The following is a 20,200-nucleotide window of genomic DNA, read 5'->3' on the forward strand; positions in this document are numbered from 1 at the left end:
ACTTTTAGGATTTGGTAGGTCTCTTTCCCTTTTATCTACTGGTACACTTGCCTCCTGCACTGTCTTAGGTATCTCGCATTGAATGGCCGCCATTACCTCTGCCCAGTGTGGATTCATATTATAGGTTGAGTTCTGTATGTATAAAAGCTTCATTTTCTCCAGAGGATGAGTACCTTTAATCTCTATCCTATACCACCTCCATACTCTCAATTGGTCTCTTTCCCTCTGGTCTCATATATGCCCCATCCCCATAAACTGACTACTCTTCCCCAGAATAAAGTTTATTGCATAACTCATTTTTGACAGTGGTGTTTCCGTATTCTTTGTTAAGTCTCTGGAATGTCCCTATTCCTCCTCTCCATTTACCTTCTTTTTTTTTTTTTTGGAGTGTCTGATCACCACAACCACTCACAGGGGTCATTCCTCACTTTGAGCTGTGTACCACTCATTTATTTTGCCTTTTATTATATTTGTTTGTGTCTGTATTATTTCCTTGAGAAGAAGGGGCTGTTTGTATTCGCTATGTCACCTAGCACATTACAAATAGCAAGTCATTATTTGTTGTAATTAAAAGAGGCTCTAAGTAAAATCTGAAAAGAGGATATTAAAAAGTCTTGATGCATTTGGAGCCTTTTTGGAATAAGACTCTTTTGAAGAAGAGCATCATTAAACACATAATTTTAAGTGATTTTTAAAAAAAGAGTAGTATTATTTGGGTTTGGTTGTTTAAATTACTGCACCTTATTTGCTTATAGCCTTCAAGTAGCAGAAGTCACCTGAAAAAAATGGAAACAAATTACCATATAATATTGTTATTATTCCTCAACATGATGTGTAAGAAAGGTTTTTCTCTACATGTAATAGAATTAAGTTAACGGACATAAGTATTTAATATCTCTTTTTCTAGCAGAGTTTACTATTTGCTAAGAAGTATGGCAAGCTGGTGGTGAAGAATCAGACAAATCTGGATTTGAATCCAAGCTTCACCACTTATTTATTACCTGTGTGACTTTGGGCAAGTTACTTAACCTGACTCCCAGTTTCCTTTCCTCAAAAAGAAAGTCATTGTGATAATTACAAAAAATGTACTTAAAGTTCTTAATAAAATGATTTTTACTTAGGAGATATTCAAGTAATTATAGCTGTTATCATTTCTAAGTTGTCATTATTAGGTATTGTGGATAAAGTCCTTCCCTCTAATTTTCACAAGTAGGAGAGATCATATTTGCCTAACTTAGGGTAGCAAACAAATAACTATGAGAGGACAGAGAAGGTAAGAATGAGTTCTTTAAAGAGGAAATAAGGGGAGGTATTTTATAATTGACATTTAACGTAGGCTTTGAAGGATGATTTAAAATTTTGCCAAGGAAAAAGAAAGCTGGTGTAACAATTTGTTCCTATACAATGGATAAGACAGGGCACTGAATTAATTTTTATAAGATATGGTTGAGTTCATTATTTATTTTGTATAGACTTATTGGCATTAAAGAATAGTCATTAGAAGAACAGTTGGATTATTGTGATAGCATCATAACTGATGCCCTACCTACAGTCCGCCCCACCCCTCCTAGGATCTCCAGTTCTTCCTTTCTTCAGTTACTATAGTAGGTGTGTCTGGTCAGGTCATATTTGGCCTAAAATCCTTTGCCTTCCTAACGTTAATAGTCATGAAGTTCACGTATTCTGGAGAGTATAAGACCTTGCAATATTTAACTTCTAACCACTTTTTCAGCCCCTTTAGTGCTTATTTTTTTGAAAATCCCTCTGTATCTTGCTCTTTGCTTTGCCTAGAGCAAGGCAGTAGAGTGACCTTCTTAACTGAAATGAACTCCCGATTGTTGGCTTCTGTTCCATTTACCTGCAGTTTTCCTTCATGCAGCCACAAAACTTTGTATGTGTCACCATTAACGTTTATCTTACGATTAATTATGAATGTGTATTCATTCATTTAAAAGCACTTATTAGGCATTTATTCTGTGCCAGCTGCTGTTTTACTTTTTCCCCTCCCCCCACTCATCCCTGGACCTTGACAGCTTGCCCTCTTTCTTTTTGTATCTTCAACCTCTAGTGTAATGTCTTAAATAGTAGGCATACTATCAATATTGTTGATGTTTCTTTTGTGTTTCATCAGAAACAAAGTTGTTAATTACTGAATTAAGATTATTAAGAAGATATGGTCAAAGGGAGTTTTTTCCCTCTAGTCTTCTTGAGGTATAATTTATACACAATGAAATTAACTTATGTTTAGAGAATAGCTTAATGAGTTTTGATAATTATATACAGTCATATAACCAGGTGGTGAATCTTTGAAATGTAGATTTTAACATATGTTTTTACTAAATTGTTTTTTTTTTTTAAGATTTTATTTATTTATTTGACAGAGCTGAGCAGGGAGCCTGATGCGGGGCTCGATCCCAGGACCCTGGGATCACGACCCGAGCCGAAGGCAGACACCCAACGTTGGGCTGAGGCACCCAGCCGCCCCTGCTATATTGTTTTTGAAATCATAACTTTTTTCTCTTTTCTTAGATTTATTTCTATATTGTTAATTTATGCAGATCTAATAGGAAAAAGAATTTTTTTTCCTTCTTATTTGTGAGCTATAGAGCCACTTTTCCAAAATTCCTATAATACAAGAATAATAATAAAGGATGGAATTTGTGTAACAAATATAAATAAAGAGGCATTATAAGTTTTTTTATAGATTGGAAACTATAGAAATGACTGTTTGAAGTCTTCTGAGGACACTTTCTGGGGATTATAGCTAGTCACAGTATTTCTTTTCCCATACATACATACTGTACTGGTGATGGTTACCTTGTATCTGAGAGTGACCCTTGACCTGTTGTGTTGGCTACTTTGCGTCTGTCAGTGCCAACTAGGACTACTGCTTCCCAATCTTTAGCTTGCATAAGAATTACTGGAGAAGCTTGTTAAAACAGGTTCTGGTGGGCCCACTGCCAGAGATTAATTCAGTTAGGTTTGTGGGGGGCACAAGACTTTGCATTTCTAAATAATCTCCTAGGTGATGCTGATGTTATTAGTCTATGACTCCACTTTGAGTAATACTGTGGTAAAGCTAATCCTGAGTTTCTAATACAGGAAAGCTTTCTTTACCAGATTTAAGAGGGTATATGAAAGCTATTATCATTGGCTACAAAGTTTGGTTAGAGGTTCTCTGTCTTGTGTTTAGGGAAAGCATTACTTTAGGGGGTTTTTTTGTTTTGTTTTGTTTTTATAGAACCTCTACTAGTAATTGCAAAGAACTCTCAATGTTTGATTTTACAAATGGTAAACAGTGGCAAGTAGCTGAAGTACTATTCAAAGATCATTTGAGGGGCGCCTGGGTGGCTCAGTCGTTAAGTGTCTGCCTTCAGCTCAGGGCGTGATCCCGTAGTCCTGGGATCGAGCCCCACATCAGGCTCCCCTGCTGGAAGCCTGCTTCTTCCTCTCCCACTCCTCCTGCTTGTGTTCCCTCTCTTGATGGCTGTCTCTATCTCTGTCAAATGAATAAATAAAATCTTCTAAAAAAAAAAAAAAGATCATTTGAATTTTACAGCCCTCCCCTGACAGGCATGTTAAGATTAGAAAATGATTTTTAAAAAACTGATGATTGATAATGATTCATGTTATTTGCAAAGATTTAAAAGTGTCTTCAACTCTTCCTTAACAGATGAAAAAATTAGTTTGAGGTACTTTACTTTTTAAAAAAAATATATTAAGTATTTTATTTTTTATGTAATGATGAGGTACTGATCTTATAAGGACATACTTAGAGAAATATGTGTCATTAGAAAATAAAAGGATAAAGTGGAATTTAAGATAAAACATTGAATTAAACAGGGATGGCAAGCATTACTATTTATATCATGATTTTTTATGCAAAACTAGAAACTTTAAGTACAAACTTGATAATAAAGCTGTAAATTAATAAGACTTACTGTATAATAAAATTAATAAAATCTGTTTTGTCTCTCCAGCTTTCATAGTAACCGTCCAAGTAAAAGGTTTTGTATTTTTAAGAGGCATTCAGAAGATCTCAGGTAACTAGTTGATCTTTTTAAATTCTTTCTATTAAAAAATTATGTCACTTAAATTGTGTATATATGACATCTTTATTGAGATATAGTTCATATACCATTTAATTCACATCTATTTACAGAATTGTGCAGCCATCACCACAGTTAATTTTAGTACATTGTCATCACTCCAAAAAGAAACTCTTGTACCCATTAACGGTCATCCCCATTTCCTTCCAACTCCTCCCATCACTAAGCAACCACTAATCTAATTTTTGTTTGTATAGATTTATGTGTTGTGGACATTTCATATAAATGGAATGATACAATATGTGATCCTTTGTGACTGGCTTCTTCCACTTAGCATATTTTCAAGATTCATCCATGTTGCTGCATATCAGTACTTCATTTTTTATTGCCAAATAATATCCCATTGTATAGATCTATCATAGTTTGTTTATCTGTTAAGATTATTTTAACTTTGAAGCCATTATGAACATTGCTGCTATAAACATTGTATACAAGTTTTTGTCTGGACCTGTCTTTTCATTTCTCGTTTGTATATATGTAAGGATTAGAATTTCTGGGTTATATGGTAACTCTATGTTGAGCCTTTGAGGACCTGCCAAACTGTTTGTATTACAAAGTACCTCCACTGCATTCCCACAAGCAGTGTGTAAGGTTCTAGTTTCTTCACATCTTTGCCAACACTTGTTATTATCTGTTTTTTGGTTTTTTTAAAGATTTTATTTATTTGAGAGAGCGAGATCGCAAGAGCAGGTTAGCTGCGGAGGGAGAGAGAGAAGCAGACTCCCTGCTGAGCAGGGAGCGGGATGCGTGGCCTGATTCCAGAACCCTGGGATCATGACCTGAGCCGAAGGCAGACGCTTAACTGACAGCCACCCAAGCGCCCCTATCTATTTTTGATTACATCCATTCTAAAGGGTGTGGTATCTTATTGTGGTTTGTTCGAATTTTTTAAAAACCTGATGTTGGGAAGCCCAATTTGGAAATGTAAATGATCGCTACTGGATGCTAGAGAGTTCTATTCATTATATCCTTAGACTAGAGGTATGATCAACCTATATTCTCTTGCTAAATTTGTTTCAGTGGTGACAAGTGGTGTCAAGATGATATCTTTATGCATTTATATTGTAAAATGAGGACAAAAATAAGGCTCTCCAACAATATTTGAATATTTAAAAGATACCTAAGATACCTAGTAAAATGACTAACACTTTTTTTTAGTTTTAAAGTACATTTTCAAACCACTAGAATTCTTGAAATTATTAGGTAGCTTAATAATTCTTATTTTTCCTTTCTCAAATAAAGAGAAGTGTATAACTTGTTTACTGTGCAGAAAGAACTATTGATGACTATTTCTAAAGATATTGATAATTAACTTTGGTTGTACCACACGCTTAACTCAGAATCCACTGAGTACCATTTTTTAAATATTATTCTGAATTCTTTGAACTCTTCTTTATTTTGTCCACATTGCCATTGCTACTTGAAATATCAGTGTCTTTGCTGTACCAGGCTAATGTATAGAGATAAGTTCAGCCAGTACTTGTTTTGGTGCTTTGAGTTAGTGGAAAATGTGGAAAAAGGGATGATGTTATATTTCAGGATCTTTGTACGTATTAGTCTCTGTGACTAGTGTTGTTCCCCAGATTTCTGTATGTATTCGTTTATCTACTTTGGGCTGCTACTCTGATCAGAGTGAGCCTTTCCTTGACCCCTTGATTTTACATTGTATCTTCTCCCCCATGCTTCACCCCAGCACTTCCTATCTCCTTTTTATTCTACATTTTTAGCCAGATCATCTTTCATCATCTAACATGCTGTGTACTTTACTTTTTAAAAATTTCTGTATCCTCTCACTAGAATATGTGTAGTTTGGATTTGTGTCTCTGCCAGGCATTGACTAGTGCCTGGCACGTGGTAGGCACTCAGTAAATATTTGTTGAATAAGTTAATGTATATGTTGAAAATGACTTATATGAACAGTAGGTCCCATCTGTGATACAGCTCATAGGGATCAGTAGCTCACCGGGAGAGAAAATTTTGATTTAGTTTTAAAATATATTAGTATAAATTTTAAAACATTTACTGAATTCAAGGAAATAGATTTAAGATTATGTTAGATGTTGCCTTTAGTGAAAATTTTTACAAGAATAAAAAAGGGTTTTTTCCAAAAAACGAGATTTTTGGTTTGATTTTTACCTTACTGTTGTCAAGTTCAGTTATGTGTTTGTTTTTTAAATGAACTATATGATTTTAAAGGTCTGGAATACTTTTCTTTTAACTGGAATAGGTCTGAAATAAAAAATTGGTCAGTTTCTGTGAATGGACATAGCATACTTAAAATTGTAGAACAAATTTTGGGGATTACTCTTTTGTCAGAATGGAATATTCATTCTTTGGCTATTTATTATACATCTGTCAGGTATATAATATAGCAGGTCCTGTGAAGATGACAGTGACGAATAATTCTTGGAACCAACCTTCAGGGAATGTATAGTTCGTTGGGTGGGAGATAAGGGGTGAATGTATAAAACTATAATAAAGCAAGGAGGACCTTTAGTAAGTGCAATAGGGTCTTTTTTTCCAAAGGGGAGAGAGGTAACTTGGAATGATCTGTATAGGTGTTAGGTATAGTTGGCTTTAAAGAATGAGTATTGTTTATACTGATCAAAGATGCACAGAAGCATTTGAGTTAAAAGAAATAGCGTGAATAAAGGTGCAGAAATGAAAAAGTACAAGGCCTACAGAGGGTATGGCTAGTAGTAAATTGATGGAGCTTAAGTTCAGATAATAATAAGATTGAAGCTTGGAGGAATAGTTTTAAGCTTAGAGCTAGATTGTCTGAGTGTTGAAAACAAGGTTAAGGAGTTTGGACTTAATTTGGAGAGCATTAGAGGACCTTTGATAGTTTATATAGAATCAATAGGAGAAGAAAGGGAAGAATGAAGGGGCGGGTAAACAGAAGGGGGAATGAACCATGAGAGACTGTGGACTCTGGGAAACAAACTGAGGGCTTCAGAGGGGAGGGGGATAGGGGACTGGGATAGGCCAGTGATGGGTATTAAGGAGGGCACTTATTGCGTGGTGCACTGGGTGTTATACACAAATAATGAATCATGGAGCATTATATCAAAAACTAAGGATATACTGTATGGTGACTAACATAACAAAATAAAAATTATTATAAAAAAAAGAATCAAGTGATACGGAAGGAAGGTTCAATAGTAGGGTGAGTTAGAGATGCATGAATCCTATAGATTAGAACTATTGTGGTAGTTATGAGCAATTTAGTTAGGGACTAAGCTAAAATGATGAGGCAGTATTACATCATCTTTAAGAATATGGGCTCTGGAGTCAAAGTGCTCAGTTTCAAATCTAGTCCTGACCTTTATCAGCTATGTGTCCTTGGTAGTTTACTAAGCTAACTTTATAAACAGGTGATAAATTATAGCAACTACCTTTTGGGGTCATTAAAATATTTATTTATTTATTTATTAAAGATTATTTAGTAGAGAGAGAGAATGCGAGTGGGGGGAGGAACAGAGGGCTAAATGCCCAAGGAGACTCCCCGCTGAGTGCAGAGCCCCACGCAGGGCTCCATCCCACAACCCATGAGACCACGACCCCAGTAAAAACCAAGAGCTGGACAAACAAATGAGCCACCCAGTTGCCCCAAGTTGTTAAAATATTTAGATAAGATGATACGTCTAAAATTGTTAGACTGGCACAGTATAAGTACTCTCGATAAATATTATAATATGCTTGCCATACTGATTATTTTAAGGAAGAAGAGACAGATGACTATAGTTTGAGCTTTACTATTGGAGGAAACATCATAAGAAAGACCAGTCAGAAGTTGATTTGGGGAGGAAGTACATGATTTTAGTTTAATGAAGGTCAGTTTTGATGTGCTAATGTGACGTCTAGGTGTAGATACCCAGCACGATGTTAGACTAGAGCTTCAGGGGAGAAGTCAGTCGAAGGTATGTTACTCGTTTGTATTTTGCATATTGGCAAATCTGAAAATTTTGAAGTATGTGGTGAACTTCAAAACTATATTTATGCTTTGTTAATAAGTCGACGGTAACAATGTTCACATTACATGATCTATTTTTTTTTCACCTAAGCAAAAATAACTTATAAGCAGGATTCCAAAGAATCTCATGGACCCCCAAGGAGGAGGAGGTACAACCAGAACAAATAAGGGAAACAGAAAGCCATCAGTTACTGGCATGGCTTCTCTCTAGTGTGACCTGCTGAGGCAGGATGATCTTGTCTTTATTATTTTCTCTGGACTTGACTTCCATTTTCCTTCCTTAGTGCAGACCAGCTTTCTCTATTGGTGACTTAAACAGACTAGTCCCAGTCTCCCACATCTTTCCAGATCAAGAAATTTGATTATACATACCAGTTTTACAAATCCTTGTTTAGTAAAGGCATGTGTTAGGCATTCCATCCCTGGTGCAAGTAACTGTGACTAGTGGAATAGTAATTTAGCTACTACTCACCATTGAGACTACTTTTGGTTTCTGCAAGGGCAGTTTGTTAATAGAGAAGACTATATAATTAGTTATTAAAGTTAAGCTTTTAAGTTTAACTTAAAAATATTACATTTAGAAATCTAGTACATTTTAATTTTACTCTAGTACATTTTAATAATCACTTTCAAGAGGACTTTTAATTAATATTTGATAAAGTTCATTTAAGTTGAATAGACTAAACTTTTTAAACAGTCACATTTACAGTTCAAGTTCCTCAAACACCTTAACATCATTTATACGTTTAATATATTTGATTTTCTTTTAGACAGCATTTCAGAAGCTTGACTCATAAGATCCAAAGTGCTTAATCTAGTGAATATAATAAATTAAACATATGGTGGTTTTCTAAATTCTCTGAAATATTTCCATATTTTTGCAGGGTTAATAATATTTTTAAATACCTTTCAACAAAAAATTAAAAGTTTAAACACAATTTAAATTAGAATCCGAAGTCCAGTCTCACATCATATATGCCAATTGTGTTTAAATATTTCAAATAGCCAGCGCAACACAGTCTGATCCAGTGAGTATAAAAACTATTCCTGATTTCAACAAAAAGTATTGATGACTTTGGGAATTGTTTCCAAATACTTTTGAAAATTTATAATCATCACAGATTTCATTTAGGAACTACAGCACTCAGTGAAGTTTTGTTAAGGAACAAGTAATTTAGGCCCCAGCAAGTGGACCAGTTCACTGTGTTGATGTGCTAAGGACCAAGCTTTGGACTTCTGTAGTGAATTAACTACTTTAATTAATTCAGTATTTAATAATGAGAATAATGCCAACCTTGGATGGTCGTGGTGAGAATTAAACTAAAAATATATGGGAAAACCCTTAACACATGATACACAATTGATGGCAGCTACAACATCATCTGTTTTTAAAGCCTTAAGGTTTCTCTTCTAATTTTTTCATCACCTAAATAGAACATTAGATTATAAGCTCTGTTAGAGCACAGACTATATTTTTTGGTCATCACAATATAGTATAATAGTACTGTATGTATAAAGACAGCCTCACTAAATATATATTGAGTGAATGAATACTATATCTTTGCTTTGCAGGTGAACAAAGGCGCAGATAAATTGTGACTTGTTGAAGGGACACGAGTTGTTAGTGAGGCCAAGTCTGGGCTGTAGGTCTCCTGTCACCTAGTTTTTAGCATGAGCGATAAAAGTTTATAAAACAAAAATACTTTCTGTAAATAAATGGCGACATAATTTGAATCTGGCTATTCCATTTTCTGGAGCATCATTTCAGTTATATCAAGTCTTACAACAAAAATGAGAGTGAAAGTTTTGGCATAAAAAGCAAATTATACAAATAACCACTGAACTTGTGTATGGAATTTTATAAAAGAAAAAAACCTTTTCTTTTAAACTATTTGCTTTTTTTTTTTTTATAGGGGCATTACTCTAGTGTGCCTTAATTGTGATTTCATAGCTGATGTTTCTGGCTTAGATAATATGGCCACACACTTACGTCAACATGAAACTCATACATGTCAAGTTGTAATAGAGAAAGGTACGTATATATAATTGTATTACTTTGGATTTTTGATATTTATTCCAGTATTTTTGGTCAGCCACAATATGAGCTCTTTACTAAATCGTTAGTCTCACTCATCATATTTCATGTGCTGTTTTAAATATAAAACTTTTCTTCTAATTTCAGTTTCTGTTTGTATCCCAACTTCTGAACATCTTTCTGAGTAAGTTTAATTTTTAATTCAGTGCGTTTTACTTTGATGGATTTTAGCACTATTGCATTTTTAAATGTATCATTAAAAGAAATGAAAAATATTAAAGTATTTTGTTTTTTTTTTAAAGCTGCTTGTTGAAATAGGTTCCTGCTCTTTGGAGCTCGTGACCTGGTGCAAGACAAGTTGGAATTTCCTAAGTTCAAAGTTCTGAGATGTTTTCTTACACAAAGGCAGTTAAGCAGCCAAGTTCATGACACTAGCTCTCATTATTCAGCAATTTTCAGCTTCAAATGGGACTAGATTCTTATTCCACCTTATCTTTGTGTCAGGTTGACATATCTTAACATATGTTTTGGGTTTTTTTTTTTCCAGTTGGCTCTCTCCAAAAATAACTTTTGTTGCTATGGTCATTTCTTACTTTGCTTAAAATAATTTGTGTTTTTCTCTGCTGTACTTGCTTTCAGAATAATACATTCCAAATGATATGGCTGTTTGTCTTTTTGTCTGTTTTGTCTGCTTTCTTAATTTCTTATAAGTCTTAAGTTTTTAGGCCAGATGATTGTCTTTTTCCTCATCCGTTGTCTGTCATTGTGCTATTTTTCTTATTTTTCAGATGCAGAGGCAGCCCAGAGATTTCAAAAAATGTCCAGGGTACACCTGGACAGTGTCCCCCTTCGATGGACACAACTGATGCCTGTTCTCTCTTTTCAAGGAATGTGAATAATTTGACTGTGGGACCTGCTCTAAGTTTTGGTCTCAAGAAATCAGATTTTGGGGAGACTCCCTTCCTTCATGGCTGGCCTCCCGTCAGGCTGATGATGATTTAGCCAGAGGTGGTTTCAAGGCCCACCAAATTGAGCACAACTTCCCACTGGGGGCTTTGGCTCTTGATCTTAAGCTTGTGGGTATCTTGTGGCCAAGAAAACCCCATCAGATCAGTGCTTCCACATCCAAGTTGAAGTGTAGTCATTTTGGCTGCTGCCTTTTAATCTTCATCTAGCATGAATGCAGTCCAAGGAATACAAAAGCTCTCTGGTTGTTAGGAAACCGTGGTTATTTTCATGTCCTTGGAACAACAGGTCTCTAAAATTATATTCCAAATTGCAGTTATTTTTCTATCATTTAAAATATATTACCGAGTACTAACTTCCTAGTATTTTAAGAATACCAATTCTCAGATTTTTTAATTTAAAAAAATTTAATTTTGGTAACTTGGTTTTATGTTCTCCAAATTTACTGATGTCTATTTTATGATGTCTATTTTTATATTCTTTTCTTTAAAACTGTTGTTTAGTGTTTGCTTTGTTTTGTTAAGAACTCCAGGAGATTCTCTGGAATTCTCTGCGGATTTCCTTATAGCTGCCTATTTATAGCTTTTTATTTTGGCTGTTGTTCAGATCATTTGACATTATTATATCCTCTGTCTTACTTTGGGATTATTATGATCAATATTATCTTAATAATTGTGGATTTTAAAGTATAAAGAATTGGCAAAACCTCTTCTCGCAGACCTAAAACAAGTTTTAAAGTCACATATTTATACATCTAATATATAATATCCACTTAACCATTAATGTAGTCTCTTTGGGTAAAGGTAACATTAAAAATTATGGGGGCCAATAATGCAGTTGTTTATATTTTATATATATATATATGTATATATATATATGTATGTATATATATATATATCCTCATACATATGTATATTTCAAGAATTTGACATTTGTTTATTTTAGTTACATTAAATATAGATCTACTAAACAGTTTCGATGCTATTAATTTCTCTTAATAAAAAATTGTATTGTTTAAGTGCCTCAGGAATTATTTACTAATAAAGAATTTATATGAAAGCTATAGATTTATCATATAAATAGGAGAATTGCTTTAATTGTTTTATGGAGGCCTTATTATTATTTGGCCTACAAACTGAAAGCTATATCTACTTAATGCATCTTACATTTTTTCCTCCAGGACAATTGAAAGGTCACTATACTATACTAATTTCTTGAATCTTAAAGACAAGCAAAACGCCTTTTATGATCTTACCTGCTGTGAGGACAGGCAGGCTCTGAAAGTATGACTCAATTATGTTTTTTACTCTAAAATCAGAACTTCTTTAATTTTACTTTGAAAGAAATTTAAAGCCAATTTAGATGACTGCATATTATGTGCTCCTTGCAAATAATAATCAAAAAAAGTTGAATCCACTACTGTTAAATTTCCCAACTAATTAGTAATATAAATGAATGATTTTCCAAAGCTCCCAAAGTGGCTTGTTTCTTAGTAAGTAGACTTGGCGATATACTAGTCTTTCTTTCCTTATCTCTAGATATTTTGTCATTCACCCTCTTTCTACCCAATTTAAAAAAATATTTTGTAATGTTGCCGAGAAGCAACAACTTCTTTCCATTTATAACAGAAGTTTCTTTTTCATTTATAAATCCTTGTTCTACCTTGGTTAAGTTCAAAAATACGATAAGCTACATTCTTGATATCACACTGTAGGAGCACAGTTCTGTGTTCTTTCCTAGGACTCTATCTTATAGTATTATCAAGTTCATTTTCTTAAATTTTAAACTCTTAAAATTCTATCACATATAACTTCCTTTTTAAAAAGTTGGTATAAATAAAACACTTAAGTAAGTTGGTACAAAATTTGCTCATTATAGGCGGTTGGTTGAATTTTAATTTGGTGCTGATGAGTTTTAGTTTGGGTCTCATCCTTCCTTACTATCAAGTTTATTCATCTGATCAGAAATTGTCATTTCATGCGTGTGTGTTTTTGGTTACCGCCAAATAAAAAGTGAGGTTGGTTTAGTTTGAATCCATTGCCATTCTTTAAAAAAATGACTCCTAAATTATAGAGACTTAGGATTCTTGCCATATTTTTGTCACATTTTGGCCAGCACCTTGCTGCTTTGGGCCTCATTTATTTATTCAGTGATTTCTCGAACATATACTTTGTGCCTAGCACCATTGTAGGTGCTAGAAAAATGGACTGAAATCTCTGCCCTCCTCGAGCTCATGTTTTACTTAGTGCTGAAAGACAGACAATAAAAAGACAATAAAAACATACAGTATGTTAGATTGTGGTCAATACNGTAGGGAAAAATAAAGTAGGGAAGGGGGATAAGGAGTACAGGGTGGGAGTTGGGAGGCTTCCATTTACAACTTGGTGGTCAGAGAAGGCCTCACTGAGACATGGCATTGGAGTAAAGACCCAAAGGAAAACTGCAAGGAGACTGGGTTGGCCCCAAATGAGTGAGCAAGAGAGAATGGTAGGAGATGGGGCCTGTGAGGTAATGTGGGCCACGTATGAATTTGGCTTTTACTCTCAGGTAAGAAGCCATTCACTAGAGGAGTTTGAATGATGGAGTCTTGTATACCTCAGTGAAAACTACAATCAACAAAACACCTTAAATAGAGAAGAGTGCTTCTATCATCTAGCCCCTGTCTTGAGAATAAACTACAGAAGAGCAAGGGCAAATTCAGGGAGATTAGTTGGGGGCATTGTAATAATCTGGTGGGAAATGGCAGGGGATTATGTGAGGCATCTAGCCATGTGGGTGATAAGAGGTTTGATTTTGGATATATTTTAAATTTGTTGATAGTTTGAATGTGAAATAAGAGAAAATGTTGAGGGTGACATCATAGTTATTAATCTAAGCAAATGGGAAGATGGCATTGATATTAATCGAGATGGGGAAGACTAGGAAGAATAAACTTGAAAGAATAAACTTTGGCTTGGGGCATGTTTTAGTTTGAGATGCCTGTTACACATCCAAATGGAGATGCCATAGTCATTCACTGTGTGAAGTTGGGGGAGTGTTCTAGGCTGTAAATATCACTGAACATTTTTAAATGTCATGGGAATGAATACAAGTAAAACCAGAGAAATGCGAATAAAATTGGTATATTATATCACTCTCAATATCTTGGTTATGATTTTGTATGGTAATTTTGTAAGGTGTTATTGGGGGAAACTGGACTAAAGGTGCTTGGAGTCTCTATATTATTTCTTACAACTACATGGGAATATAAAATTGTCCCAAAACAAAATTTAAATTAAAGAAAGTCGTGGGACTGTAAGAGATTACCAAGGGACACAGTAGAGATAGAGAAAAGGTAAGGTCTACAGATTGAGCTCTGGAGAATCTGACAATAGAGGATTAGGAAGATGAAAGGTATTGGCAGAGGAAACTAAGCAGGAGTGGCCAATGATACAAAAGGAAAACCGGGGGAGTGGTGGTGTCCTTGGAGTCTTGGTTATCCTTTTTCTAAAATATGAGTGCAGACATGTTGTAGAGTTTTGGGATTCTTTATTCAATATTGGTTATACCTACATGTAAAAATTTGTTCTTAGGAGGTCAGTACAGAATGCCACATATCCTTATCTCTGGTAGCAAAAACTTTTGATCTTACGAAAATTAAACGTCCACGTTATTCCTCAGCACCTTTAACTCCCTACATATACTCTTATAAAAGTAATTCTCTTATATTTTTGCAAAAGAAAGTAACTAGGTTTTTGTTTCCCAAACTCTGAATTGTGGAACTAGTGTGTCCATAATTCATAAACTGTCTGGGGGGGAAAGTTTCCATGGTCAAATAAGTTTAGGAAATGCAAGTTAAAATTAAATAGATTCTTTAATATAGGATTTTTCTTGTTAGATGTGGCCTGTGAATATCAACAAGAATATTTATTTGACTTTGGAATTTTTTTCCTTCAATACTTATTAACTTTCTGACATTAATTTCCATACAAATAAGTATGTAGATTTGCTGATCTAGAGGAATCATTCTTTGGATTCTCTGAATTGGGAAATAAAAAGTAGTTGTGTAAGGTGTTAACTAAGATGGACTCCTAGACATGCATTCCTGTTTATGAATCTTTGTAAGGTAGTTTGTAACTGGATGCTAGCAATGTGCATATATTTTTAGAAATTACAGAAATAAAATGATATCCTCTATTATGTTTATAAAATCTAAGAAATACATGACAAGGACAGACCAGTTATTAGCTTATTCTGCCTCTGATTATAGCGCAAGTTTTTTGGGTTTTTCTTTTTTTTTTTTTTTGGAAGGGTATGGTTACTTTTCATGATTTCACACTAAGAAGTTTAAGATTAATCTCTCATATTTATTTGTAGCTTCTCTTTGTTACTCCTTATGCTTAGTTCATCAATATACCCACTTATTTGCTTTTCTTGAGACTATTACTTTTTCCAGCCTTTTATTATCTGTTAAGGAGTTTCTTACATTGTAAAGTTACCCTTCTTGGTTAGTGTCAGGAGGTCTTCCTTGCTACTAGGATTAGCAGTTTTCATACCCAGCTCTACATTAAACCCTCTCAGGCTGCTACAGGGACAGTGGTTGAACAGCACAGGCTCTACCGTTGATTGCTTAGTGTGGAGTTCCTACCCTGCTGTTTACTAGGGTGTGTGTGACTTTGGGTAGGTTACCAGACGTCTGTGCCTGTTCCTCATTTGTAAAACACAGATAAAAGCACTACTTGCTGGTAAAGTGTTGAGGGAATTAAATGAGTTAGTATTTGCATATAGTACTTAGAAAGTATTTGACCCATAGGAAGTGCTATACACAAGTGCCATACACATACGTAGTTATCATTGTTACTACTGTTACATTACTGCTCTTCACAATTTTATTCCTGCCTGTATTTTATGCTTCTTCATTAGAATAACTCCAGTTTTCAATCTGAGCTTCCCATACCATTTCACAGATCACTTCTGTTAACTTTCTTTTTCTAACTCAGTAACTTTGGAGTTACTGTTGAAGTTAAGTTCTGTTAACTTTCTATTTCTAACTCAGTAACTTTGGAGTTACTGTTGAAGTTAAGTTCTGTTAACTTTCTATTTCTAACTCAGTAACTTTGGAGTTACTGTTGAAGCAAACATTAGTCATACCATTAGAGTTTTGGTATCTAAAGCTCACCAAACTTCTGCTGTTCGAGAATGTCTGTGAATGCTCCTAGGTTCATTTTAGTCATCACTGTATTTTTCCCCTTATTATACTGCCTTATACTAACTGACTACACTATGGTTCATCTCATATTTTCAGTCCACCTCTCTGATTTTGAGATCCTTCTGCAGCCTCACTGTAGTCATTTTGGTATTTGACTACCTGAAAGAGTTTACTCTCATCTGCAAACTTGGAGAAGCTACTGTGCATCTCCTTTTCTGTGTCGTTTCTTGAAATATAGGAACCTACTGTTTTTAACCCTCCACACTGAAAAATATCTGTGTCCATACCACCATGAAGTATGGCGTTGTGAAAGGAGTGCAGCTTTGAAAGAAGGCAGTCCTGGGTTTAATCCTCGTTGGGTGTCTAACCAGCTTGTTGAGCCTCGGCTTCCTCATCGGTGAAAGGTCTGTAATACGTCCTTGCAGGGTGGTTGTAAGAAATAGAGATTGGGTATGGAAACTAAATTGGTTAAATTATTAATTTAAATAATTGAAGTTTTTTAACTATTAGAATTATTTAGCACTGGCCTGATGAAAAGTACTTAATAAATGCATGTTGTTGCCATCGCTGCCCCAGCTACCGCTGCTGTCCCTACTACTGTAATGGCGCTTCCCGTTCCTGCTCCAGCCGTTACTGCTATTACTGCTGTTGGCATTGCAATTACTGCTACTACTGATGACAGAAGACGCTGGGAACTGCCTATCAGTGGCATCTTCTCATCGTTTTAGTGCAAGCCATCTGCACTGTAGGTGTTTGTAATTGTGGGGTATAGTTCCCAGGTCACGCAGTACATTGCTGTGGACTGCTGGGTCGATGGCTTTTCCCTGCAGTGCTTCAGTCGCGTGCGTCTGGTGTACCTCTCCAATGTCGAGTTGAGTATAGTTCTGGCTCTTCTGTTCTGGAGACTATGAAACAACACCCTTGTTGGAAACTAGTACAGAAGTCTCTCTGTTGAGGAGGAAAACATACCTTTTGAGCTTACAGAATCCCCTTTTTGAAGAAAACTTAAAATTATTACCAGGCATTCATTTCCTAGCTACTTAGTCAATATTAGCAGGCTTGTGGAAATGTGGAACTGTGCCAGTTAGCAGTAACAAAGTGGCTGTTCCTTTTGTAGACCTTTGAGGTGATTTAAAAATTTTCTTTTCTCAGATGTTAGATCATAATTCAATCATGGAATTGTACTTTTCTGTTTGTTTCACCCTTATTTCTATTTTCTTCCTCTATCTGGGGAAGATAGAGGGTATATTATCTATCTGGGTATTTAATTGTAACATAGAATAGAAGTAAAATTTTAGGTTTTGCAAGGTTAATTTTCTTTTCCTTTCTCTTTTTTAAAAAATTTATTTAAATTTTAGTTAACATACAGTACAATATTGGTTTCAGGAGTAGAACTGTGTGATTCATCACTTATGTACAACCCCCCGTGCTCATCACAAGTGCCCTCTTTAATACCCATCATCCATCGAGCCCATCCCCCACCCGTCTCCCCCCATCACCCCTGAGTTTGTTCTCTGTCATTAAGAGTCACTTACGGCTTATTTCCCTGTCTCCTTTTTTTCTTTCCCCCCTTCCCACATGTTCATGTTTTCTTTCTTAAATTCCACATATGAGTGAGATCATATGGTATTTGTCTTTGACTGACTCATTCACTTGGCATAAGACACGCTAGCTCTGGCCACATCATTGCAAATGGCAAGATTGTATTCTTTTTGATGGCTGAGTAATATTCCATTGTATATATGTCCATCTTCTTTATCCATTCATCAGCTGATAGACATTTGGTCTCTCTCCATAGTCTGGCTATTATTGATAATGCTGTTATAAACATTGGGGTGCATGTACCCTGCGAATCTGTATTTTTGTATCCTTTGGGTAAATACCTATTACTGCAATTGCTAGGTCATAGGGTAGTTCTATTTTTAACTTTTTGAGGAACCTCCATACTGTTCTCCAGAGTGGCTGTACCAGCTTGCATTCCCATCAACAGGGTAAGATTGTTCCCTTTCTCTGCATCCTTGCCAACACCTGTTGTTTCTTGTGTTGTTAATTTTAGGCATTCTGACAGGTATGAGGTGATAGCTCATCTTGGTTTTGATTTGTATTTCCCTGATGATGAGTGATGGAAAAATGTCTGTTCATGCCTTCTGCCCGTTTCTCAACTGGATTATTTGTTTTTTTGGGTGTTGAGTTTGATAGGTTCCTTTTAGAATTTGGATACTAACCTTTTATCAGATATGTTATCTACAAATATCTTCTCCCATTTTGTAGGCTGCCTTTTAGTTTTGTTGTTTCCTTCACTGTGCAGAAGTTTTTTATTTTGGTGAAGTCCCAATAGTTCATTTTGCTTGCTTGCTGGCAGTGTTCTAGTAAGAAGTTGCTACAGCCAGGGTCAAAGAGGTTGCTGTCTGTGTTCTCTAGAATTTTTATGGTTTCCTGTCTCACATGTAGGTCTTTCATCCATTTTGAATTTATTTTTGTGTGTGGTGTGACAAAGTGGTCCAGTTTCAGTCTTCTGCATGTTCCTGTCCAGTTTTCCCAACACCATTTGTTGAAGAAACTTTTTTCCATTGGATATTCTTTTTTGCTTTGTTGAAGATGAATTGACCATATAGTTGTGGGTCCATTTCTGGGTTTTCTCTTCTGTTCCATTGATCTATGTGTCTGGTTTTGTGCCAGTACTGTACTGTCTTGATGACTACAGCTTTCTTTATAATGTAGCTTGAAATCTGGAATTGTGATGCCTCCAGCTTTGGTTTTCTTTTTCAAGATTGGTTTAGCTAGTCAGGGTCTTTTGTGGTCCCATACAAATTTTAGGATTGTTTGTACTAGCTCTCTGAAAAATGCTATCAGTATTTTGATAGGAATTGCATTAAAAGTGTAGATTGCTTTGGGTAGTATAGACATTTTAACAATGTTTGTTTTTCCAATCCATGAGCGTGGAATGTTTTTCTATTTCTTTATGTCCTCTTCAGTTTCTTTCATGAGTGTTTCATAGTTTTCTGAGTGTAGATCTTTTACCTCTTTAATAGGTTTATTCCTAGGTATCTTATTGTTTTTGGTGCAATTACAAATGGGATCGATTTCTTTTTCTGCTTCGTTATTGGTGTATAGAAATGCAGCGTTTTTGTACGGTGATTTTATATCCTGCAACTTTGCAGAATTCATGTATTGAATCAAGTTCTAGCAATTTTTTGGTGGTCTTTCAGATTTTCTACATTGAGTATCATGTCGTCTGCAAACAGTAAAAGTTTGACTTCTTCCTTGCCAGTTTGGATGCCTTCTGTTTCTTTTTGTTGTCTGATTGTTGAGGCTGAGACTTACAGTACTATGTTGAATAGTAATGGTGAAAGTGGACACCCTTGTCTTGTTCCTGACTGTAAGGGAAAGGCTTTCAGTTTTTCCCCATTGAGGATGATATTAGCTGTGGGTCTTTCATATATGGCCTTTATGATGTTGAGGTATGTTCCATCTGTCCCTACACAGGGTTAATTTTCTTAACAGAAAGTTCAGGTTAGAAAGATATTTCCCTCTAACATATCTTGAAAGTATGAGTCCATAGTAAATCCATAAACTCTCAAACTTGGAAAACTGGGCTACTTAACCAGTTGTCTCATTGATTGAATCAAATGTCCTAAAAGACGCAATTTGAAGTGATTTTAAAAGTTGATCTAGTTCTCTCAGTTACCTTCAAGTTTGTTCTAAGCAGAGTACAATGGAAGGACACTGACTGACGTTAAAATATCAGTTCAGGACTCCTCTCTCTCACTAACTTTATGTTCAGATTACTTCAGTTTCTTCGTTTGTGAAATGAAATTAAAAATAATCCTGGGACACCTGGGTGGCTGTCAGTTAAGCTCTGACTCTTGATTTCGGCTCGGGTGATGGTCTCAGGGCATGGAGCCTGCTTAAGCTTCCTTCTCTCCCTT

General features: G+C 35.3%; 1 protein-coding gene across 7 annotated transcripts in view; it reads left to right on the top strand.

The window, feature by feature from the left end:
* The window catches only part of ZNF280D (zinc finger protein 280D), a 127,552-nt gene that overhangs the window by 72,837 nt on the left and 34,515 nt on the right, over window positions 1–20,200 (top strand). For all 7 annotated transcript variants that reach the window (XM_040620605.1, XM_040620603.1, XM_040620607.1 and 4 more), the window contains 3 exons: window positions 3,981–4,043; window positions 9,996–10,114; window positions 10,265–10,301. In XM_040620605.1, coding sequence (XP_040476539.1) covers window positions 3,981–4,043; window positions 9,996–10,114; window positions 10,265–10,301 — 219 coding nt within the window. The remainder of the gene's footprint in view (window positions 1–3,980; window positions 4,044–9,995; window positions 10,115–10,264; window positions 10,302–20,200) is intronic.

The sequence above is a fragment of the Ursus maritimus genome, unplaced genomic scaffold (assembly GCF_017311325.1).
Source record: "Ursus maritimus isolate PB19 unplaced genomic scaffold, ASM1731132v1 scaffold_35, whole genome shotgun sequence".
NCBI lineage: Eukaryota > Metazoa > Chordata > Mammalia > Carnivora > Ursidae > Ursus > Ursus maritimus.